The sequence below is a fragment of the Conger conger genome, chromosome 6 (assembly GCF_963514075.1).
Source record: "Conger conger chromosome 6, fConCon1.1, whole genome shotgun sequence".
In the NCBI taxonomy this organism is placed as follows: domain Eukaryota; kingdom Metazoa; phylum Chordata; class Actinopteri; order Anguilliformes; family Congridae; genus Conger; species Conger conger.
Window position 1 is genome coordinate 23,158,459 of NC_083765.1, and position 25,517 is coordinate 23,183,975.

At 45.0% G+C, this 25,517-nt stretch overlaps 3 protein-coding genes across 3 annotated transcripts in view; all 3 read left to right on the forward strand.

Moving 5' to 3' along the window:
- The window catches only part of slc4a11 (solute carrier family 4 member 11), a 63,751-nt gene extending 56,296 nt beyond the window's left edge, over window positions 1-7,455 (forward strand). The window contains exons 16-20 of the mRNA XM_061245487.1: window positions 304-469; window positions 983-1,156; window positions 1,638-1,833; window positions 2,557-2,726; window positions 5,436-7,455. Of these exons, the coding sequence (XP_061101471.1) occupies window positions 304-469; window positions 983-1,156; window positions 1,638-1,833; window positions 2,557-2,726; window positions 5,436-5,502 (773 nt within the window). The 3' untranslated portion in view covers window positions 5,503-7,455. The remainder of the gene's footprint in view (window positions 1-303; window positions 470-982; window positions 1,157-1,637; window positions 1,834-2,556; window positions 2,727-5,435) is intronic.
- A 1,788-nt stretch (window positions 7,456-9,243) lies between these two features.
- rpia (ribose 5-phosphate isomerase A (ribose 5-phosphate epimerase)) lies at window positions 9,244-17,008 on the forward strand. Its single transcript, XM_061245283.1, has 9 exons — window positions 9,244-9,485; window positions 10,570-10,630; window positions 11,034-11,089; window positions 11,402-11,461; window positions 12,105-12,169; window positions 12,265-12,333; window positions 14,109-14,250; window positions 14,343-14,442; window positions 14,535-17,008. Exons 1-9 carry the CDS (start codon window positions 9,285-9,287, stop codon window positions 14,630-14,632), a joined length of 852 nt encoding a protein of 283 aa, XP_061101267.1. The 5' UTR covers window positions 9,244-9,284; the 3' UTR covers window positions 14,633-17,008.
- A 4,182-nt stretch (window positions 17,009-21,190) lies between these two features.
- eif2ak3 (eukaryotic translation initiation factor 2-alpha kinase 3) overlaps window positions 21,191-25,517 on the forward strand; it is a 39,448-nt gene continuing 35,121 nt past the window's right edge. Inside the window, exon 1 of the mRNA XM_061246576.1 lies at window positions 21,191-21,723. Within this exon, the coding sequence (XP_061102560.1) occupies window positions 21,431-21,723 (293 nt within the window). The 5' untranslated portion in view covers window positions 21,191-21,430. The remainder of the gene's footprint in view (window positions 21,724-25,517) is intronic.

Below are 25,517 nucleotides of genomic sequence, written 5' to 3' on the forward strand. Positions count from 1 at the left end.
GCACTGTGCACGGAAGGGCCCCATGATCCGGTACTGAATTCAGCCAGTGCCCACAGGGTGATGCACTGTTGGCTCTGTGACATCACTCTCTCTGTAATTGAAAGTGGAGGTGCCAGGAACAAGTGTTGATGAACAGTATTCCCCTTCCAAACTGGGGTGGAGGCGGGAAGTAACTGAAATATAACTGACGTGTAACTGAAAGGAAAGTAACTGAAATGTAACTGAAATATAACTGAAATGTAAATGTATCACTGAGAACCTGTTTGTATTGCGTCTGTGTGTGTGTGTGTGTGCGCGCTACAGTTCCCGTGTTCAACTTCCACAACGGGCCCATGTTCAACGTGGCACCCTTCGAGAAGCTGTCGGGCCTGAACATCCTGAGCGCCATGGGCCTGGGCTTCCTCCTGGCCCTGCTCATCTTCATCGACCAGAACATTGTGGTGTCGCTGACCAACGCCCCCGAGAACAGGTAACTCAAACCCCCCCCTCCCCACCCCTCCCTCCCCCCACGCTGGGACAGGGTCGGGTTTGTGTGTGTAGCACTCACACACCAGACCGCCCTGTTGTTGTACGCTGTACGCTCTGTTTGTTTAACCCGTGTCCCCATAAGGATCTAGTGAGGACACAGATCTCACATTGCCTTTAGAGATTGTACTGCTGAGATCCACAGCAAGAGAAACTTCAGCACTTTATACAAACTAAAGTAGTACTGGGAAAACCGGGCATGAAATGAATTGTGCTGCTGAATTGTGTGTGTGTGTGGGTGCGCGCGTGTGTGCTCTATGGGTGTATGTACTGTATGTGTGTGTATTTGCGTATGTGTTGTATGTTGATGTAGGTTACTGAAAGGCACAGTGTATCACTGGGACCTGGTGTGTATGTGTATGTACTGAATGTGTGTGTTTGTGCTGTATTGTGTAGTGTGTGTGCATGTACTGTATGTGTGTATGTGTTTATGTACTGTATGTGTGTGTTGCCGTAGGTTACTGAAAGGCACAGCGTATCACTGGGACCTGATGCTCTCGGGGTTTATAAACATCCTGATGTCGGTGCTGGGGTTGCCATGGATGCACGCGGCGTTCCCCCACTCCACGCTGCACGTGCGCCAGCTGGCCTATGTGGAGCAGAGGGTGGAGGGCGGCCATCTTTACGAGACGTAAGTCTGCACCAAACGGTTAACGGCAGAGAGGAAATGAACATTTCAGTCACATTCATGTATATGAGCTCTTATGCAACACAAAAAAATGTGTGTAGATCAGGTATCAGCAGCTCACGGCCCTTGAGGGCCGGGAACTGGCAAACCCTCCCTTTACCTGGGAGTCAGGTGTGAAGTCTGGCCAATCCATAGTACTAATTACCCTGGTGAAAAGAAAACCGGGGCTGGATTTGGATTTAAGGGCCAGAGTTGATTCTCCCTGGTGTAGGTGCATGTAGTGCCAAATAGGTTTTGTGGAGCTGGTTTGTGTTTTGCTTGTGTTTATTTCCTGGGATTGTTTCTAGTCATTGATGACACTTCCATGCCACTGTGTGTGTGTGTGTGTGTGTACGTGTGTGTATATGTGTGTATGTGTGTGTGCGTGTGTGTGTATACGTGTGTATATGTGTGTGTGTGTGTATATGTGTGTGTATGTGAGCAGTATTGTGAGTGTGAAGGAGACGCGGCTCACCTCTCTGGCGGCGAACATCTTCATCGGGGTGTCGGTGTTCCTGCTGCCCGTGCCGCTGCAGTGGATCCCCAAGCCCGTGCTGTACGGCCTGTTCCTCTACATCGCCCTCACCTCCATCGACGGCAACCAGATGTGTGACCGCATGGCGCTGCTGCTCAAAGAGCAGGTAACGCCTACACGGCAACACAGCGCTAAACACAGCCTAACGCCTTAACACAGCGCTAAATACAGCCTAACACCTTAACACAGCGCCAAACACAGCCTAACGCCTTAACACAGCGCTAAACACAGCCTAACACAGCGCCAAACACAGCCTAACGCCTTAACACAGCGCCAAACACAGCCTAACGCCTTAACACAGCGCCAAACACAGCCTAACGCCTTAACACAGCGCTAAATACAGCCTAACGCCTTAACACAGCGCTAAATACAGCCTAACGCCTTAACACAGCGCTAAATACAGCCTAACGCCTTAACACAGCGCTAAACACAGCCTAACACAGCGCCAAACACAGCCTAACGCCTTAACACAGCGCCAAACACAGCCTAACACAGTGCTAAACACAGCCTAACGCCTTAACACAGCGCTAAACACAGCCTAACGCCTTAACACAGCGCTAAACACAGCCTAACGCCTTAACACAGCGCCAAACACAGCCTAACGCCTTAACACAGCGCCAAACACAGCCTAACACCTTAACACAGCGCCAAACACAGCCTAATGTCTTAACACAGCAGCGCCAAACACAGCCTAACGCCTCAACACAACACTACACACAGCCTATTGCTTTAACACAGCCTTAACACCTCAACACAGAGATGAACAGCTGCACCTCAACACAGATCTCAACATCTGCTCTCCCTCTCTCTTTCTCTCTCCATGCCCCAGACCTCCTACCCTCCCACCCACTATATCCGGAAGGTTCCTCAGAGGAAGATCCACTACTTCACTGCTCTGCAGATGCTGCAGCTGCTGGTCCTGTGTGCGTTTGGCATGTATCCGCTGCCCTACATGAAGATGATCTTCCCCCTGCTCATGATCCTGCTCATACCCATCAGGCACGTGTCCCCTTAGCCACAACCCCTTACCTCAGGGGGCCCCAGAGGCTCTGTGATTGGTCAAGCTCAGTTCAGTGGTAAATGGTAAATGGTTGGCATTTATATAGCGCCTTTATCCAAAGCGCTGTACAATTGATGCTTCTCATTCACCCATTCATACACACACTCACACACACACCAACGGCGATTGGCTGCCATGCAAGGCACCGACTCGTCAGGAGCTTTTAGGGGTTAGGTGTCTTGCTCAGGGACACTCCGACACAGCCCGGGCGGGGGATCGAACCGGCAACCCTCCGACTGCCAGACGACTGCTCTTACTCCCTGAGCCATGTCGCCTCTATAGTGGTTCCAAGAGGACCTATGATTGGCCAAGCTCACCTCAGGGGCCCCAGAGAGGCTCTGTGATTGGTCAAGCTCGCTTCTGGGAGAGGGGCTGGGCAGATACAGCCGGGCATCCAAATTTTTAAAGTTTAAAAAATGTTATTTATATGAGAAATACATGGAATTTGCTTGGTTGCGTTGTTCCATCAGTCTTATTAAAGAATAGGAAGCGGCAGTTGGAAGAATGCCAAAGGGCATTGATTTCACATTAATTATGTTTGAATCAGCACAAGTTTATTTCCTTTGTGCCGTTTCCTTTTTACTCCCTTCTGTGTGAAAATCAGCTTCAGGGAAACTCAACAGTCAATTTAATGAGCTGCACTTCAATGAATGCCTCCCAGAATACATATGTTCTGTTGGTAAGTCGCAAGTTTACCTGAAGACATTTGTGTCACTTGGTGAGTTTGAGCTCCCAAGATGAGAATTAAAGTTTCAAATTAATATTAAAATTTTAGCTTTTAACTGGATCCCCCTGCTGACAAACAACAGCTCAAGTTTGGTTTTGAAACAACTGTTAGCTGGTTGACCAGGTCAGACCAGCTCAGACCAGCTCCCAGCTTGACATGGTTTGACCAGCTATGTTGGTAGCTGGGTGACATGCTACCAGCTCAGACTCAGCTAGACCAGCTTTAAGACCAGCTTGACCAGCACAATTTTCAAGCTGGATTTTGCAGCAGGGCCATTATTTGTTCACCGGCCGGTTGATAGCAATCCAAACGGAAACTACAGGGGTAAAGAAATCCAGACCAAACCCTTAACTGAATCTACAGCATTAGGGTTTTAGATGTAGGAACCCCACAGAGGCTTTGCCGTGGGGCATTCTCTGGTCAATGCCTGCGCCTCTGTATATGGAGTTGTGGTGCGTCTCTAAGATGACCTTGGCCAGGAAATGCTTCACCCCTGTGAGTCTCAGTAAAGCTTGAGGACAGGCCAGTGTATCAGTAACAGTGTTAGTGCATCAGGACAGCTCTAACGGGGGGAAAGGCCAGGAACAATGGTGTTATTTCTCTAAAGAAAAACAATCAGGAGTGAAAGAATGTTCTTCGTATTTCTGTCAGTGTTAGCTCACAAACCCTGTACCCACCAGATTCTTTTGGTTTGACTGAACATTTCCCTTTTTTAAATTAAATTAATCCAGCGATAAAACACGTTTTTTCAGCTCTTTTTTCTGACTCAGCAATTGATCAAGGTCGGCCATTTTTAAGGACATTCCAACCCGTTCCTTCCAGGAGCTAGAGGTAGTAGCTGCCTTTGAGCAAGGAAACATGAGCACATTCTTTGTGGAAGTATTTTTTGGGAAAGTGTGTCTTATAAATGATCAAACTGTGGGTCCACCTCTCTCCTTCTGCCATGCATCTACCATGTCTGTAACTGACGTGGCTTTGATCTAATTGGAAAGAGACTGGCTTCCTTGTCTGGCCATAATAGTGCAACAGCGCCTCCACAGGTTGAATGGGAGACTGTGGTCTGTCTGCACCAGATGCTCAGTGACATTCTGGTGGCCAAACCTTCACTTACATTACATTACATTATTGGCATTTGGCAGACGCTCTTATCCAGAGCGACTTACAGTTGATTAGACTAAGCAGGAGACAATCCTCCTTGCTGTGCAGATCTTATTGTGGCTACACCGGGATTAGAACCACGGACCTTGCGTCTCCCAGTCCTTTACCTTAACCACTACGCTACAGGCGGCACTTCCTTTTTCATATTTATGGATAAAAGGTAATCTGGGAGACAATAAGAAGAATATTTGAGCGTTTATTTAAACTGTTGGGATGAATTTGACCCCAAACATAAAAGCCGCCCTAAACTCTTAACATAATAAGAGGGTTAAGAGTAGAAGTTGCCATTAAATAAAGGGGATGGTCGCATACTTAAGAGTAGAAGTTGTTGGTAAAATTGTGAAACCTGCTCTAACCTCAGGCGGCATGGATTGTGCAGTGGGTAGCACTGCCGCCTCACAGCAAGGAGGTCCTGGGTTCGAATTCCCGTCGGCCGGGGCCTCTCTGTTCGGAGTTTGCATGTTCTCCCCGTGTTTGCGTGGGTTTCCTCCGGGTACTCTGGTTTCCTCTCACAGTCCAAAGACATGCAGGTTAGGCTGATTGGAGAGTCTAAATTGCCCATAGGTATGAGTGTATGAGTGTATGAGTGTGTGAGTGAATGGTGTGTGTGGCCTGCGATGGACTGGCGACCTGTCCAGGGTGTATTCCTGCCTTTCGCCCAAATTCGCTGGGATAGGCTCCAGCCCCCCTGCAACCCTGTTCAGGATAAGTGGGTTAGGATAATGAATGAATGCTCTAACCTCTAGCTGTGTTCCATTCACAGGAACAACATCCTGCCCAAAATTATCGAGGCCAAATACCTGGACATCATCGACTCCCAGCACATGTGAAAAGCACAGGCCCCCTTTTCACCAACGCCAGCCAGGAAGCAAAGTGTCTCTCCCCAAACCGCACAGCCCTGAGGAAGTGTACTGTAGGTCACCAGCATGAAGCTGTTTCTGGAACCCAGCAGATTTCCTGGCTGTTGCATCTTCCCCTGTCTGTCTGTCTGTCTTTCCCTCACTCTGTGTCTGGTCGTTTCAAATTATTTGTCAGGTTGCTCAGGCAGATTTTAAAGATTGTTTAAAAGGGTTGTTGTGAACTCCCGTGTGTGTGCCCCCACCCCCCCTTACACACACACTCATATCTGTGTGCACATACAGACCTACACATTTACCCATACATGTGCACACACACAAACACACTTTCATGCAGAGCAAAAAATAAATAAAAATAGTCACAAATACATATGGATGGACACAGGTCTGTTTATGTGCATCTTTACCCAGAATTCCTGCATTTCTAAATATTTAATGACATCATCGGGAGAACGTTACAGGCGAGGCTTCCAGCTGTACTTCTCAACAATATGCCAAAGCAATACCTTCACAAACAAAATTTTAAATAAATATGATAAGAAATGTATGTATTTTTGGAATGTATCCTCTTTAATTCGGTTATTGATTCAGATGTGACGGGAGCAGATTCCCTCTTTTCTCGTGGTTTTGAAGGAAGGAGACACACAGTCTCTCCGAGTCAGAGATGTGCCTGAGAATCGTGACCCCGATGAGCAGGACTGGCATCCTTACGAGTGATGAGGGAGAAAGAGGCATCTCTGGTCTTACAGAGTGGCTAAAGACGGGCCCAGCACACACCTTTGCTTTAGAAAGAGTTTTCACGAGCGCCATTTAAGCTATCTTTCTGGCAGTTTTTCTCAGATGAGTCCGGGCATTGCTTCATTTTAAAATGTAAAATGTAATTATTTTTACAGCTTTATAATTCTTCTGCTGAAGAAGTATTTTTTTTTATTTAGTCGCAAACCCACACCAATCCTCCCAATAGACTCAAACAGAACCAACTACAGCAATAGAGCCACAGTCACCGTTACCGCACACTCTGGCGACGATTTCACAGCCAGGGTTTCTAACCGCCAATAGTTCCTCGTGGAGTTTTTGGGATGGCCAAAAATGTGCTGCTCCACCCCACCAGGTATGCGACAGAACCTGAGATGAAGGTGATGGCTTTTAGCCGCATGATGACGTAGCCGTATGGTGTAGTATGAGGGACATTTTCGTCGCGTTTATAGTTCCATTTGCTGGCTGATGCTGTTTTCTCTCACTGTTCTTGTTTCTTGTACCTTTTTAAAATTACGTGAGATGATGTTTGGTGTCCTGCGTATTTACAACAAGAGACGGGAAATGTGAACACTGTTAGCGTTAGCGGGGTCTATGACGTATATGTCAGAAACCCCTGACGAGATTGTGATATATTTAAAAATAATTATAATACATATTGTTTGCAAATCTGCACATTTCTTAAACATTAGAGTGGTTCACGAAAACGCATCTTGGTAAATCTTAACTTTTCTGCAGAAGCAAGATACTCGCTAAAGACTGAGAGTACTGTTGTTGTTTTGTTTTTTTTGTTTTGTTTTGGGTTTTTTTTGTATTTTGTCTGTAGCAGGTAAAATTGCTGTGAGATTTTATTCTTTCCAGTTACTCAGAAATTAAATTTCTACCTTGTTCTGTGATTTTGGATATTCATTAGTTTCTGAATTTATAACGTTCTCTGTTGTACTTTGTTATAGTGAGCTGAAACTGTACCCCACACTCACAACCAGCTGGGATTAAGAAAATGAAAATCAGTTTCTGAATGTCTACAATAATTTTGTCACAAAATAAGCTAAATTTGTGAGCTGTAATATGTTTTAAAATCAAAAGGAATATGTGAGCTCAAGATATATATTGTACACTGAAAACGATCATTTCAAGCTGTTTACCAAATAAAAAAGTAACTGAGCTGTAGACATTTGTCAGTTTTGTTCTATAAATTAATTTTCAGTTCATACAGAATACAACTGCTAATATGCTTATGTATGCATTGCAGGTTTATCTTTTCCTCATTTCATTTTCCAAAAATATAATTTATAAAGTAAATTGTGTGAAAGACATGCCTCAAATCTACTTTTCAGCTGGATATTTGATTAGAGTAATTTATAATTTTATAATTTTATCACCACATTGCACTGTAAGGCCAGCCGAACACAGTGAACACATGTATGTATGGTGCTGTGTGAAGGGTTTTTGGGTTTTGTTCTGTTTAGCTGAATAATGGGTTCCCCATGGGTTCCCCATGGGTTCTCCAGGGGTTCCCCATCCATCACACATACTGTATGGCTGCGCAGCTCCACTGGAGGACTGCCCTATGAAGAGAAGCAGCAGATGACCCTCAAAATGGACAATATTGCAGCTTTGGCAAAAAAATTGGTGAAGGATTTTGGAAGAAATTGGGGAATAAAAACCGAGTTTATAATCAAGTCAGTTTGATTTCTAATGTGTATTTCACAGACATTAGCTTCCCAGTGACAATTATGAAAACCATAATCTGTGTAATATCTATCATAATTGTTCTGCATAGACCAGTTAGTAAACACTAAATAACAGTGCAATTATCTGCTTTGATTGGTCAATTCAATGCTGAGTAACATTCAGGCCACCTGCAGTGTGAGTTGTGACCATACTCACCCGATCCCTCTCTCCCAGACATCTTTATCAATAGGGCTGTCTAAAATGGTCAGTTTGAGCCTGTATTTAAAGCACAGAGTGCGACTAAAGCCCAAACCTTTTCAATTGACTTTTTGTTCCATTAGAGAAGAGCTTTGTACCTCCAATCGTGATTTTAACTTCTTGGAACTTTCAAAAATGTCATTTTCTGAACAGAGCAATTCAGGTGTAAGGTCTCTCCAGAACCAGCATTATATACCTGCACCTCAACCAGCACCACTATCTGCGTATCTATGTGAAAACCACTTCACAATTGGGCACCTACTGCCACCTACTGGTGTAACTTCTTAACCTATGCAATGTTTTCAGTCTCTGTCTCTCTCTCGCTCGCTCTCTCTCTCACTCTCAATTCAATTAAAACAATTTTTTTGGCACGGCAAGGGTACACTTGCCTATCTTATATACAAACGTAACAGATAGGCGTACGTAACCTACTGAACTACAATAAACATACATTATGTCAATTGGCAATGAAAAAGGCTATAATAGGTGTTTATTTAGCTTTTTGGTCTCTCTCTCTCTCTCTCTCGCTCTCTCTCTCTCTCTCTCTCTCTCTCTCTCTCTCTCACACACACACACACACACACACACAAAAAAATAAAAATAAAAAGTATGGCAAGTACCAATGACACAATCAATGCTTGGATTAAGGGAGCCGGGTTGAGCCTTTAAAAAGCAGTTAACGTCCATTATTGAAAATAAACCGGCACACGCACACTCCCTCTGGGAATACTGTATTTCCACTGATTTTTTATTTTTTATGTCTAGGTTCTATACAGAATATGATAACATATGCAACTCAAACAGACCCCTACTTGCCTTGTACAATCTGTGGATCACTTATTTATTCATATTTTAATGAATCACAGAAGTCAGACATGATTAATGATTTAATATCTTTTTATAGCCAATGCCCAGCAATTACATGTAATTCTGGCCTACACTACGGAATGGGAATTCTGGGTAGTGTACGCAGGGCCATAAAACTACACCTCCCATAATGCACAATTAAAAAACAGGGAGGTTTCGTTGAGTAAGCGAGACAGGTTTGAGGACGTAGCAACAGGGTTATGAGGCAGCAGGGGAGAATCGGCAGGGCTCTTTTAGCGGGATATTTGGCAGTGACTTTAGCCGGAAGGCAGCTCTCGTTTGGGTGCGAAACACTTAGCGAAAAGCACGTGTTTTTGAACAGAGCTTACGGGACCTGTGTCACGATGGCTGAAGAGGCGAAGAAGCGTGCTGGTATCATAGCGGTGGACAACCACGTCCAGGTAGCGCATATTTACGCAAGTATTCGTTATATAGCTAACTCGTGTAGTGTTGCCAATTTGAATGCTAAGATTTTAGCAAAACTGGCTAACTGAATAACTGTTTTTGCGGCTGCACGGGGAGCTCGTTTGGAGAGGGTCGTGTGCACAGTGCGCTCGTTGCCCATCATGCTAGCTGGAGTGTTAGCTTAATTATCCATAGTTTTGTCCTGAAATAAATGTCTGCATTGTCGCGCAAGAGATGTTTAGTTATCGCAAAATCTGTGTTATTGCCTAGGTAGTGACATTCATTATCTACACTTGCCCAGTGATAAGATCTGCGAGCGTGTGACACCGTTATTATTCGCTGGCAAGGCTTTTGCCCTTTAGCTAACCCCCCGCAGGTGATATAAGCATAAGTCAGTAGCTTACTATCGATCTTAGCGTGCTAATCTTACCCTTTTAGCTTTTAAACCACACAATTTGTATACGTAACAAAACAGGAGTTAATTATCTTGGCTGCTGATAATTAACGTATTTAACTTTGCTGAGACGGATCGCAACTATTTAGCTAGCAACAGCGGTATAGTAATGGATGCCTAACATTCCACCCCCCCCCCCAGTAGCGCTGACCCTTAAACCATCAATAACAGGAGCTTTCAATAACAGGAGCTTTAGAAGTATGTTCAGTCTAAGTGCACGGAGTCGAACCAAGAATGTTGAAAATCTGGTGTTGAACTTTGGACAGCCGTTACAGATGTTTTTGCACATTGGAAACTTGAAACTGGTGCAGTGGCTTGAATGTAGCTATTCAAGAGATTCAAGATGGTTTATTAGTCACATGCTCATACAGATATGTAAGGTGGAATGTGAAATGCACATAGGTAATGGTACAAACGTAATGGTGCTGTGCACTAATAAATAATACCGAGATGGGTAGGTAAAAAGACAGTACATTTTTGCAGATGCGTTGTTGCACATTGTAATCTGTGTGTCCTTCCACGACTGCCTCGTTATCTTGTGCGCTGGCTGGGGTGTTTCGGTTATAATTGTTGCATTGCTACATACATACCATAGCTAACAGGTTTCCTGTTTTTTCGACCCACAGAACAACCAAGTGGTAGGAGTAGGAAGTGGCTCTACCATTGTTTACGCTGTGGACAGGCTGGGTAAGAGTCTTTTCTTACTATATGGCATAGCACTTGTGTGTCCACTATTGTGTGCATCGTTCACTTCACGCAAAGATCTAAACAATTAAAATCAATTAATCACTTCTAAAGAACTTGCTTCATGAACGATTTTAGTCCCAAGCTCAATATGAACTGCCACCACCCAAATCCCTAGGGTATTTGGCTTTGGTTGAGGAAGTTGAGAGAGTTTACTATGGTTTTAATTAGGGCTCGAAGCAGTCATTTTGACTGCTTTGTGATTGGTTGAAAAGGTGTACGGCTGAGTGTGCCATATGGCACTCTTGGGACTGAAAGGGTTAAAGTTATTCAGCACTCTTGGTAAAACTCCATGTACATATTACCAATAAACAGAAACTCACACCCTGCCTCTTCCGTGTTCCAGCGGAGAGGGTTCGCCAGGAGAAGCTCAACATCGTGTGTGTCCCCACGTCTTTCCAGGTCTGTGATTTTGCATCTGCCACTGTTTGACCAAAAAAACCAAACAAAAAAACATTCTGAATATGTGGGTGCCTACGCGGTCTGTGTTTGTGCTTTATTGCGGACGAACAGGTGAGGGATGTCAGAATCTGTCCTCTGTGAAACAGTGAAATGAAAACGTCCAGGACGGTAAATCTCCAGGAGCAGGGTTGGCCCTGATCTGTGTTTAATTTCTCCTAAGTTTCTGAGCGGTGATTAAGCAGCAGACCCTGTGAATGGTGAGAGCTGCTCTCTGGTTGGTCTCACTCTTCCTCTGTTCCTCGTCTGTCCCAGGCCCGACAGCTCATCCTTCAGCGCGGCCTCACCCTCTCAGACCTCGACCGACACCCAGAGGTGAGCACCCCTCCCTCAGTCCCTGCCAGTCTCGCCACCGTCACTCTCTGCTGTCTGATACTGACCGTTCTGAGTCACAGTGTCAGTCTGTCCTGTCTGATACTGACCGTTCTGAGTCACAGTGTCAGTCTGTCCTGTCTGATACTGACCGTTCTGAGTCACAGTGTCAGTCTGTCCTGTCTGATACTGACAGTTCTAGGTCAGTGTCAGTCTGTCCTGTCTGATACTGACCGTTCTGAGTCACAGTGTCAGTCTGTCCTGTCTGATACTGACAGTTGTAGGTCAGTGTCAGTCTCTGCTGTCTGTTACTGACAGTTCTAAGTCACAGTGTCAGTCTCCGCTGCCTGTCACTGACAGTTCTAAGTCAGTGTAAGTCTCTGCTTTCTGTGACTGACAGTTCTAGGTCAGTGTCAGTCTCTGCTGTCTGTTACTGACAGTTCTAAGTCAGTGTCAGTCTCTGCTTTCTGTTACTGACAGTTCTAAGTCACAGTGTCAGTCTCTGCTGTCTGTTTCTGACAGTTCTAAGTTACTGTCAGTTCTGTCAGCTGTGTGTTCAGACTGGAGTGTATCCGCAGTGTTGGTGTTTCTCTCCCTCGTGTGTGTGTGTGTGTGTGTGTGTGTGTGTGTGTGTGTGTGTGTGTAGCTGGACGTGGCCATCGATGGGGCAGATGAAGTGGACTCTGCACTCACCCTGATCAAGGGAGGAGGGTAAGGAGCACCTCCTGTCTCTCGCTGCCCCCTTAATGTGTCTCGCTGCCCCCTTAATCTGTCTCACTGCCCCTTTCTCTTGCTCTCTCTGTCAGGGGCTGTTTGACTCAGGAGAAAATTGTGGCTGGCTGTGCCAAACACTTCATCGTCATCGCTGATTTCAGGTGTGTGTGTGTGTGTGTGTGTGTGTGTGTGTGTGTGTGTGTGTGTGTGTGTGTGTGTGTCTCCATGCCTTACAGCAAAACTGAGCTTCTCTACATCCCTGCTAAGTCCTCTCCGTCAATCGACCTCTCACTGACTGTGGAGGACTTTGTAGTTTCCTCCTCCCGCACGGCAAAGAATCTTGGGGTGACTCTTGATAACTGCCTCTCCCTGGCTCCACAAGTATCCTCCACTGCCAGAACCTGCAGGTTCTTTCTGTTTAATATACGCCGCATCCGTCATCTCCTGACGGAGAAAGCCACCCAGCTCCTAGTCCAGGCACTCGTCATTTCCCGCCTGGATTACTGCAACTCCCTCCTAGCCGGTCTCCCAGCGTGCGCCATCAAGCCCCTCCAGCTGGTCCAGAATGCTGCAGCCCGCTTGATCACCAGTCAGCCCAGGTCGGCTCATGTCACCCCGCTTCTCATTGGCCTCCACTGGCTTCCTATTGCCGCACGCATCCGATTCAAGGCCCTAGTGTTGGCATTTCAGGCTGCTAAGGGGACTGCCCCACATTACATACAATCCCTGATCACTCCCTACTCCCCAGCTAGACCACTCCGGTCTGCCAGCTCTGGTCGCCTTACGATTCCCTCTCTACGGGCACCTGGCGGTCGAGCTGCACGTTCACGCCTGTTTTCCGTTCTGGTTCCTCAGTGGTGGAATGACTTGCCTACCACTGTCAGGACAGCAGAATCCCTCCCCCTATTTCGACGCAGACTCAAAACACACCTGTTCAAACTCTACCTTAGTCCCCCCTCCTGATTTACCCCGCCCCCCCCTTCTGATACCCCTATCCCTGTCTAACCCCCCCCCCCCCCCCCCCCCCAAAAAAAAAAAAATAAATTGCACTTATGATGACGACTATATGTTTAGAACAGCAGTCCAGGTGTATTTTTCTAGTTCTGGATGTGATGCTTTGACTTGTGGTAGAACCTATGCACTTGTAAGTCGCTTTGGATTAAAAGCGTCTGCCAAATGACTAAAATGTAAATGTAAATGTAATGTGTGTGTGTGTGTGTGTGTGGAGAGAGAGAGGTAGAGAGAGAGAATGTACTGTGTGTGTGTGTGTGTGTGTGAGAGTCAGGCTCTCTCTAGACCTCCTATTAAAGGCCTTATGGCTTCATCTCCTTTAGCAGTGTGACTTGCAGCATAATTAACTCAGTAAATTCACACAGACAGCACTGCAGCCTCCAGAGGTGGGCTGTAACACAGAAAAGTGTGCCCATGTGGAGCTGCAGCGATAAACACACTGCCACACACACACACACACACACACACACACACACACTCTCCATGCCTTACAGCAAAATGGTAACACTATGTCCCAGTATAATGTAAGGAAGGAATCGAGGTCTCTGACTGGTTGACTTGGGCAGAAGCCTCGGGGGTATATCACAAAGCAGGATTATGAAGTTAGCTGGATAAATTCACAGAGTAAAACCTGGAGCTCTTCCAAAACAACAGCTGTTCCAGTGTCTACTCTGAATTGATCCAGCTAACTCAGTAATTCTATTCTGTGATATGCCCCCGTGGTTTTGTTTGTACCAAGTAGACAAATGCAGGGTGAACTGCAGTACACCTGGATGTTGTATGCAAGAGAGATGTCCGAAAGCAGGAGAGGGAGAGGTATAAGCCTAGAACATGTGAAGTGCAGTGTAAGTCTTCTCTGGGGTATAGTAGACCTGGTGCATTCATTTTGAAAGGAAAAGATTAATGTGTGTGCGCGTGTGTGCAGGAAGGACTCCGCACACCTGGGCCAGCAGTGGAAGAAGGGCGTGCCCATCGAGGTCATCCCCATGGCCTACGTGCCCGTTACCAGGGTGATCGTGCGGCGCTTTGGCGGGGAGGTGGCCCTACGCATGGCCGTCAGTAAAGCGGTGAGTCCCTCTCTGATTGGTTGTATGTGTGCCGTGTTACCATTCCATTAGCCCTCTGTGGATGTCACTCACGCCTCTGACCCTGCCCTCAGGGCCCTGTGGTGACGGATAACAGCAACTTCATCCTGGACTGGAAGTTTGAGAAGCAGCACAACTGGAAGGAGGTCAACACTGCCATAAAGATGATCCCAGGTGAGGCACATTTCACTACAAATCTCACTCAGACCGGTCTATACATTTAGCCATCTCAGTTCTTATTTGGTTCTCCCTCTCTCCCTCTCCAGGAGTGGTGGAGACGGGTCTGTTTGTAAACATGGCGGAGAGGGTGTACTTTGGGATGGAGGATGGAAGCGTGCGTACCAGAGACCCCCCGATACACTGAGTAGCCTCTTCCTCTCTGACCTCTGACCCCACCCTACTCTCACCAGCATTCCACCCGAAGTGCCACAGACCCCCCCCCCCCCCCCCGTCCTGAGGCCTGCCTCTGCTGCTCTGCAGAAACCGTCAGAAACATCCTGCTCATCCTCTCCCGCTCAACACGCTACGTTAATCATCCACCTCACGTCTTTTAGCTTTATCCGGAGGGGTGATCTTCAGCGCGGGTCCAAAGTTTGAACGTTTGGAAATGTTGTGCTTTCTCTAAGTTTGCCTTGCTGCTCTGGGTTTTACCACGAGCAGCCTGTCCTTTTTCCGTTGCTTCTGTGTGTCTTTGTGCCGTAGGTCTGTGCCGGTTCACTCTCTGTGCCTCTGTGTCCCACATCGCTCCTCCCACCTCCTCTCGCCTCCTTTCGCCTCCTTCTGGACCCAAGCTCCCAGGACGGTGAAACTACAGAGACCCTTATACTGTGTGTTTCAGGGATCGCGTGATTATCTGTAATCGTTACGTTGTAAAGACGTGTATCTTGTGTACGTTATGTTACTGTTGTTTCTAATGTGTGTTTTGTGTCAAGGTAATCCTGATACATCATCCTCCTTAATGGGATACAGGTTCGGTATCCTACTCAAGTCGCAGTGTAATTTTGTTTTTGGTTCTGACCCTGTTCAATCAGTACACTGGTGTAGATGCTCACCTTGGTCACATGTACTTTTACTATGGTACTGAGGATCGTTCAGGTACGGCTGAGATGTAAAATCACTTCTCAGGATGAGTGAATGGTGAACATGGTTATGGTTGTTACGATTCTCTCGTCAGAAAAAGGAATCTGGAGTTAATGTTTAGCTGTAGCCTTGTGTAACAAAATCCTTTCAAGAGCATGTGACACCAGCATACTGCACCGTCCTGAGAGCGATCCAGGCTTTCTGTGCGATTGACGTTTGATTGGCGCTGTCTGAAATGTGCCCTTGGCAAGTACATGATGTCCCAGAAGACATCGAGAAATACGGTGACGTTTTGGGACAGGCCTTTTTCTGAACATGAATATTTAGACAAAATTGTGTCAGTTGTATCAGTGAATGTTATAAGTGTATACCTTAAATAATGTGCTTGTTTTCATGAAAAAGTGAAAGATAATAGTTTAGCATTGTAATTTCACATATGGGTGCCTTTTCTTTGCAGCATGCAGTTTGAACAGATTAGCTGCTCCTCCGTTTCCTATTGGCTGAGAGCTGGGTGCTACTGACCTATCAGGGCTGTGAGGTTGTCTGGTGTTGTCGTCGCTGTTGTGCTTGGGGCGTGGCGTTTCGCTCTCTGCGGCGTGCAGTCTGACGATGAAGTCTCCACCACGGACCAAAGAGACGCCGTTTGTGTGGAGAACGGGCTTCTGGCTGTGACGCTCTTTCTGTCACACCACTGCATCTTATTTCTCTTCTCCAACAGCAAGACTTTGGCCTGCATTCCGTAAACATTTAGCTTTCATTTCAAGTCAGGATTAAATGCTAATATTTTTTTTGCGGCCTTCACGAGCACTGTTTAGTCAGTTTAACGACCAGCAAAATTGCCACATCAAGCTTTATGAAAGCGAAAAAACATTTCGATAAACTTTTGGAAGACAAATGCTTATTGAATGCAGACCTTTGTTGAACTGCTGGTTTTTGGTTTTGCACTACAACCTGGGGCGTCTTGTTTTTGGGGATGCTTCTTGGATTTTGATTGGCTCACCTTCGCATGGTTGTTTTGACCTTTCGTGGTTAAAAACTGAAGTGCTTTAGTTGATGTGGAGTGTTCAGTGGGTTGCGCTCCACACTAATGTAACTGAATTTGGCTGAAGGAGACTTGTTCACCTTTGACCTCTTGTTACAGTTGTGTGTGAAGAGTCAACGGTGTCGGAAGTAGCTGAAAAAGCATTTTTCTTTTCTTTATGAACATGAATTTTACTTTTGGGATTTGTATTTCCCAACACGTAGTCTTGAATGCACAAATTGAGTATGTAATTTAAAATGAATTCATATTTTACAAAATTGACTTTTTTATTTTCTTGAAAGTTTTCCAAATCGTTTTTACGTTCAAATTTTAAAATTGAAATTTTAAATTCACATTCAGTTCTGTGGCACTAATTTCTCTACTTTTGTGCCTCTAACCTGCTGCTTTGAGTTCATCTGAACTTTAACATGAGATTTTGTTGAATCTGTGGCTCAGGTGCCTACTGTTTGGCCTTCTAACCGCTTGTTTATTTTCATTCTTAACTGAGGTTTTTTATTAGACTAGTAGACATTTCTGAATTATTTTGGCACTATTGTATGTAGTGAATTGAAGAATTATTGAACCAGAAATGAGAACAACCTGTTTTACAACCGTATGCAATACAAGACGTGGAACCAATTCTTGTCATGTCATTTATCTTCTGTTTGTGTCTGATGTGTACTCTCCAAAAACAGTTTCTTTTTCTCTTGACATTAGAATCTCTCATTCCAACATGCTTTTAATTTACTATATGACCAGTTCCAAGCAATATAAAACCAAGAAATTACGTTTATTTTTATAGTCGGTACTTGGTAGTTCCACAATGAATCAATGAATAAACCTGATCGGATACGCTGAAAATTCAACAGCATTTTGAAGACTGCGGAGTATCACTGAAAAAAGTATCATAGGATGCCACCAGAGGGCGCCAAATCCGTTAATATCTCCTGGCATGTTTAGGAAACGAAACGCTTTACTTCATTTTGTAGTTGTGGTACACTGTTAATGTGCAGTATTTTTTAAAAATATTTGCCTGAACTCATTTAGCAATGGGGCAATTGTCTCTGAACTGACTCAATTAAAAAAAAAAAAAAAAAAAAAAACTTTATGGGCATTCAGGTTCATTTGCATTCACTGCCTGCGTGGCAGTTAGTTTTCATAGGTGATACTGAACAAACCAGCCTCTGCTTAGCTGCAGCCACCTGGAACTGTGCAACAGTCATGTGACATGTCCCATGGCTCCGGTGTATCTGACCACATACTTTACATTAGTTAGCCTTGAGCTAACATCCTGCGGTCATCCTGCGTCATGTGCTCCAGGTACACAGGGGCAATCCACATCGCCTCACAATGGCTGCAGGTACAACCACCTGACCTGTGAGAGAAAAGAACTGGTAAGAGTGGTCACTAGCAATGGTGGGATTTTAAAAAAACCTGAAACATGGACTGAAATAAAATGAACTGGCCTGGGTTTAACTGCGTAATCCTGTTTTGTGAGACAACCCACTGGTCCTGGAGAACTATAGGGTCTGCTAGTTCTGTGGACCTTTTAATTCAGCACTTGGGTTCTGATTGGAGAGGTCAATGAAGTGTAATTGGTTGCTTTAACCCCTTGTGCTGTCTATATTTTGCATGCACCCTGTGCCCACAAGGTCAAAAATAAACCACCCTGTGTTAAAGCCTCTTTGACTAATTTTAAACCCAAAATCAATACTATTCATGTTGGAACAACCTGCCACTCAATACATTAGCAAATTGCGGTTTTCCTGTCTAGAGAACATTTCTTTAGTCTATGCCACTCTTTTTACTTCAGAACATAAATGGAGCACCTTCATTTGATTATGACTTCTGATTTCATAACTGCACTGTTAAAAAAGACTGATGAAACAATCTTTGTACTTTGATGGTGCACCACTATATCATATTATAGAAATATAAAAAGGGCAATGTTTAACTTTTTGTAATTGTAGGGTCACTCCAGGAAAAGTAAACACATTTCCCACAGAAAAAATGAGGGACTTTCCACTGCTGTTAAACTCAGAAATCGGTCATTTTTGGCTCTGATGTCCTCTGGTGTCTGTCTGTCACGCAGGAGAGCCTGTAGTCCCTCACATGCTTCTCCATTACATCAGCTTCTCAACAAAATCATGTTTGGCAATAGTTTAGATTACTGCAGTCTATTTTGTTGTCATGAAAGCAGTACAATTTGAGCTTCTTGTGGGCTTTGTCTGCTTCCATCTCTCTTGTTTTTCATGTTCATTGGAACGTACGAAGCCTCCCTGACTGGTCTTTCAAGCTGCTGTTTCCGACTTTGCATTTGCTGGTGTACGAAGCTAGTGCTGTAAGTGGGGATGTGTGTTTTTGTTGGGACGCAGATCAAGGCACTACATTATGTATAAATAATGTATAAATATCTGTCACTTAAAAGCCCTTCTGATGTCTGAAAGTGCTGTACTTTATTAGGCAGACTGGCTTATAAACTCTGCAGTAGGTTAGTTGTGCTGCCTGTTTCTAAGTTGATGATTAAATTCTAAAATATCCCATTTTAAAAGCTTACCCTAAAAAAATCATATTCATTTCAGTGTCTCTGGCAATGTTCAAATATTGACCCTAATCCCAAACACCTGGACACGCACAACATTATTTCAGCTGCCCCTTTAATTTTACACCCTTCTCCCAGCTCTTGGACTGGAAGGCTCCCTTGGGTATTTCCAAGATTTTCTCTGAGACCGGAGCCCTATTCATTCTGGGGAAACCTGGGAATGTATCCAAGCGGAAAGATGTCATCGCTCTCCAAGATGTCTCTGTGGAGGGGATGCAGTGTCACAGCCCAAGCTGGGGAACATCTAACGTTGTGACGGCTCTCTTCCAATTCTCTTTCCCTCCATCCTTCCCTCTGAAGCCTCTCTTCCCTCATTCACCAGCAGGGTCGGTCCACAGGGACGGCCGTGTAGCGCAGCGCAGCTACAACCCTGACTGCTCCCCTCTGCATGTATCCCAGCAGCCCTTGCTGCTTCCTGAGAGCAGGTTTCACAGTACGAAACCACCCCAGGGGTTCCGTGTACCATGTGACACTAGCCTGGGCTCGTTTATAATCTGAAGGGGGCGTGCTGGCGGATGTCACATTCAACGAGCGATGGTGTTTTCCCAGCAAATAACTGAATGCTCCTGGGAGTAGCCTGTGACACGTCCAAGCTTGCAGTTTCTCCACTTACGGAAATAAGAGTTGACATGCTGTCACTTCACCAAGCAATTCAAAACCATGTCAATGAAAATAATGTTTTTGGGCAGCCATGTTGAGTGTGGCGTTAGCGGGTCAGCATTAAACAGACTACTTTCTGTTGCCACGGGTCAGACCAAATTCGAGTGACAAAGTGCAATTAGGCAACAGCTATGGGAGAAAAGCCTTTTGTAAATATAAGTAGGCCTGGTGTTTAAAGACAGCACAATCCATATATTATTCATGCTTTTGCGCTAATATACCAAAATGATGAGAAATAATGATGACACGTTGAATAGATGCATTGCATTAATGGTGATTTTGAATATCAGGTGTGAAAAATTAACTTTAGCTTCATCATGCTGTTCCTAAATCTTATTCTTGAAATCAGCCTCAATTTTTTAAATCAAGGTGAGTGTTTTTTTATTTGTTTGTTACATGTACATAGACTGTGACTTTCAACAGTTCATTAATTGCATGAACATTTTTTTACACCCACACAGGATCTGTTCACATCATGAGCAGCAAAAAGTTTTTTTTGTTGCCTCCATGATTTGAGCAATATTATATATAGAATTACTTTTATTTTTTTCTGGTTTTGCTTTAGGCAATCTTGGAAAATAAACAGAAAGACTTCTAATTCACTTAGGTTAACAATCACATCATTAACGAACGATTTATACGTATTTACTACAGGATAACATATGTCGGAATTTGCTGAGCAAATTACTTTGCTGTCTTGATTGATTTATCGAGCTTCTGGCCTTGGCTAATAATTATCCACGCAGGACTCATCAGCAAAATTAAAGAAGCAAAAAGATTTACAAAGTCATCCAATACATTTAACAGGTGGGGAGGAAGAGCAAGAGATTGTACTATTCAGTTATTTTCAATCAGTAAACAAATGTAAAAGGAATTATTTCAGTCCTGATTATGTGTTGATATCAATCAGGATCTGCACCGGCGGTGAATAGGTTAAAGTGGCGAAAATACATTCAGATTGTCCCCCTTGGGTTACGGTATCCGCAATGGCTCCCGGAGCAACAGAATCGCACCCTCCCATCGGCTCCCTCCGTAGCAGCCACGTAGATGTTTCCATCGCCGTCCGCTATCATCCAATCAGAAGGCAGAACCTCGAAGGCACGGCAACAAATACCCTCAGTCACAAATTCTCCCGTAGCAACGACTTTGATTGACGGGCACTTCTCTCCAATGAGGATTCAGTATTATTTCGCGGTCCGCGTAAAAACGCCAATTGTGTTCTTAGGGTCTAAACTCTCGCCTTCATTGGTCACAACCGTCCGATTTTAAGCCAATGCGTGGCCCCAACTCGTTCAAAACTCCTCCCATTGGTTTCTCTTTGGTTGGCCGACCTCTCAATGTCTGCGACCAATGTACGCATGACAGACAGGGAAGTCAGCCAATCGCCTTCAATGTTTGATGGGCTGACCATATAACCGGATTCATCTATGAGTGACAATCGGCTTGTGCAACCAAGTGTTGATTAGTAAGCGTGCGTTTGAGAGTGACAAAACGGCCGTGCAATTAGAGTGCGATTCCTGCAATTTTCCCGAAACTTGCAAAAATCTCTGTCCAATGCGTGTATGGAAACAGGGTGGGCAGAGCGTTGCTAAGGCAGTCTTTACAGTGAAGTATAAAGGGAATATTATGGTGCCCTAGCGGCTGTTTATGTTTACGCTTAGCATAGACGTGGGGAGGGGAAAACAGGAACAATTACGTTTAACGACATAATATTTCTTTTTTCTACTTTTATATAAAAAACGATTTTCACACCTCACTAGCTACATCAGGTTTTCTTCACTAATGTGCCACTCTCACAAATGGAAAAGGGTTTTCAGTTTGGAAACGTGAGCATTTCGCTTGTGCTCTTGTTGTTGCTGAGAGCGCTAACTGGGACTTCTCAAACTCAGGGCTCTGCCGGGAGAGAGCCAACAACCGCCACCGCCCTGGGGTCAGAGACGGCCGAAGATGGTCCTAGTGTTATGGAGCGGGGCTTGGAAAGTGTTGGCGCTCCAGTTGCCGGAGATGTAACTGTTGAAGACGACGAGAATGGGGCGGCCGGAGACGGCGACGAGTCATCCGCACAAAGTGACTGCGATCATAGCTCGAAAAGGCAAGTTAGCTAACATAGCTGTCAGCTAGCGAGGTAGTTCTGTTTTGTAACTAGCTGGGTAATTTGGCTAGATTTGTATGACAAAGTTTGGGAGCTGTCAAATGTTAACGTCACTTTCTGTACGTTAGGTTTGGTTTGAAATGTCTTCCTTTGCAGAACGGATGTTGGCGACCTCCTCCTACACTTGTTGGAAGTTCAAAACACCTCTGCTAACTGGCTAATACGCTCGCTATTTGCTTGCAAGCTAGTTCATATAAAATTGTTTGTAACGTACACATTGTGGCAAACCAATTGAATGCATAATCTTAATCTGCCAACCATCGATGGATAGATAATCTTGCAAACGTTGAAGACCTACCTAGCCGTGATTTTAAGACAACTTTGCTGATTGGCAACTATTGTGCACACGAGAGTTCGTGTTGTTCGACATATTGTATGCAGTTGATTTAATATAAGATTCAGCGCTTTTCTCGTCAGAATATTGCTAGATTTGGTCATAGTTGTGCATAATTTGGCTGCCTATATTCTATTCCCTTAGATTGCTAAATGAATTGTTTTGGGGCGCAGTAGCTCAGTGTCTCTGCCGTGGAAGTGAGACCCGCTACCAAGTTGCGCTCTTGACATGTTTTTAACAATGTGGGGCATGTTACCAAAAAAGACCACGTGCTTGATTCTGACAAGTTGAGACCCCACGTTTGTTTTCATGGTTACGGATGACCCGAACTTGAACGAAACCAGTTTAGTTGTCTGTGGCATGCATGTAACGTAATGCACGTAATAATTTTGCGAACAACAATATAGAAAGTTGATCTGGTTCTTGTAACGTCTTGTGGCGCCCTGTTATTTGGGGGAATTTGTAGATAGGTCACGAATGCAGTACCCTTGGCCATATCAAGGCGAGGACGTGTACCGTGCCCAAAGATAAAGTCTGTCTACTGGCCAACAATGTATTTTGAGCGCAGTGGACCGTGCCATACACACGTAAAATTCAATTTCCCAACGTTCTTTTTTTATTAAATTGGGACTAGCTAGTAGTCAGACAAAGTACTTACTGTTTTTGCTGAGACTGCGTTGGTGAGTGTAGTCTGTCGGGTAAGCTAGCGGCAGAATTTGATGTTGAGAAGACGCGCACCGGTTGACAGCTCAACCCGGTGTTGCTATGCGGGCACACCGTGTGTCAGCGTTTTGTTCTGCGAAGCTCGCTCCGTAAGCCACACTTTATCCAAGTCCTATCAACGCTGCATCTTTATCCATTCTTAACAGCAAGGAATTGCATTATTGAATTTCCCTCAGATTTATGTTACATTTTAATAACACAATGCAGGGTTACTGTAGCACCTGATATGGTAAACGCTCTAAGGCTCCAAGCTGCAAATGTAAACAATCATGGAAGCTCAAGTATTTTATGCACTCTGTTACAGTGGCAATAATTATTTAAAAAATGTTTTTGTAAGTGGACATTTACTCACCTTGGAAGCACCATTTTATGCTTCTGTGAAATGTAAGTAAAATAACCTAATATCTTAATAGTTTTTATTAAGTCATAGCGTAGCATATTCTTAGACTATTTTTAATACATTATTTGTTGTGGCATCGCACTTTGATGACTTCTTGGGCTAAAATGGATTCTTGAGCGATGGAATCTCTTAAGATATTCTCTGGGCAGAATTTAGGGTGTGGTTATTTGGGTGGAAATATGCTTTCCAAAAGCATTTGCAACAAGAACACCTCCATTCTGCAGTCTCTCTTGATAAACTTTCAGTGGGTGAGCATCTGTACTTTTACATGCAATTTTATAGCTTGTATTTCAATTCAATCCCTTTTTATTTGTATAGTGCTTTTTACAGAAGACTGTAAAGAACTGAAACTGAACATAAAAAAAAAAAAAATTTATGTGAGCATTTAAACAAATATCTGAGATTCAGAAGTCTGTTGGTCTGCAGGTAAGATGTCATCCATCACATTGTGGGTGGGTGAGGCAGGCATTACCCCATACTGATGTAGCACCGAGCTAGTATTATATTACCTGTTTACAAAAGACCCATATTGATTCCAGGACATATTTAAAAAGGCAAACTTTTCTTCTTCAGTTTGGCACCTGGGTGCAGTAGCAGTACCTTTCCTGGGAGTGAAAGTCTTGGGACAAGAATGGGCTTTTGTTTTTCAGCTGTGGTCCCCACCTGTTATACCATATGTCCTCACAAAGTCGCTGTGTATATTTGTGTTTCTTGGTCCTGATTGTGTATGGAGTAGGTCAGTATGTGTTCTGTCTGTGTGCATGTGTGTGTTAGAGAATGTGAGTGTATGTACTGGGTGTGAGTGTGTGAAGGTCTTGAGTGTGTAAGTTTGATATATATGTTTGTGAGTGTGTGTCGGCTGGCTGAGAGGACGGTGTGTATTGAGTGTGTGGTGGTGTACTGGTTTTTGCTGAGAGAGATGTGTGTGTTGGGAGAGCCTGCTCCCTGCGTTAGAGGCAGGCAGGGCAGTGTGGTACCGAGGACCGGAGCAGTGTCTGTGTGTTCGAGGCAGGCAGGGCAATGTGTCTGTGTGTATGTTTGGGTGTTAGTGGCAGACAGGGTAGAGTATGTGTGTGTTAGTGGCAGGCAGGGCACTGCGTGTGTCTGTCTGTCTGTCTGTCTGTGTGTGTCTGTCTGTCTGTGTGTGTGTGTCTGTCTGTGTGTGTGTGTCTGTCTGTCTGTTGGAGGCAGGCAGGGCACTGTGGAAGTGGGGACCGGACCAGGACGGGACAGCAGGGGAGACGTGGCACTCTGTGGCAGTGCAGTGCAGGGCTGCCTCTCTCCTCAGACATCTGACCTCCAGCTTTAGCCGCCACACGCTGGGCAGAGAGGCTGATCCCGTCTGGGAGCTAAACGCTGTCCAGCCACAGGCCGTCTCCCTCCCCGTAGCGACCCGGCTTCCTCCGCACTCTGTCCCGTTCTCCAGGCGCTTTGTGCTTGCAGCCTCTCCGCTTCACTGTAGCGCAGTTTTGTTTCATTTTATTTTATTCAGCTTCTCCATGGTGAAGATTTCCCAGGCTCTCTGGGCCCTCATTAGGAACTTAAAAACTTGTTCCCTGGTTAAATGAGCACTGTCTGGGTGCAGTGAGGCTGAGACCCTCTTAAACCCCTTCGGTCGTGCCAGGAATTGGGAGTAAAACTGAGCGCAGGGCTGATCTGTGCTACCCAACGCAGGGCGAAACCTGCACACTGTTTGGGCTGTGAATGCAGGAGCGGTGGTTAACGATTCCGTTTTATTGAACCCTGTGGGAGTCTTTTAGCTTTACTGAGCACCGAGGCCGAGTCCTCGTCTTTATCAAACACTGGGAATCTTTCATCTTTCTGAACAATGAGACTCGTTTGTCATTATTGAACCCTGAGAATCTCTTCTTTACTGAACGCCCAAAATCTTTCATCGTTACTGAACGCAGGGTCGTTCAGATTTACTGAACATGGAAGTCATTCAGCATTACTGAACACATTTTTACCTCACACCTGTGGGCAGCAACAGCCTTTATTGAAAGTTGTGGGAGCATTGATCATTGAAAGAGTAAAAGAGTCCCCTGTGTGGTCGCTGATGGCGGAAGTCCATTTTGGTTTCTATTTCTGCTGTGTTGATTGGTAAATGCAGCTACAGGCTGCATATGGGGCCATCTTGGCTCTGGTAATGGCAGCAACAAGCTGTATGTGGGGCCATCTTGGCTCTGGTGATGGCAGCAACAGGCTGCATATGGGGCCATCTTGGCTTTGGTGATGGCAGCAACAAGCTGCACGTGAATCATGTGATGTATAAAATCT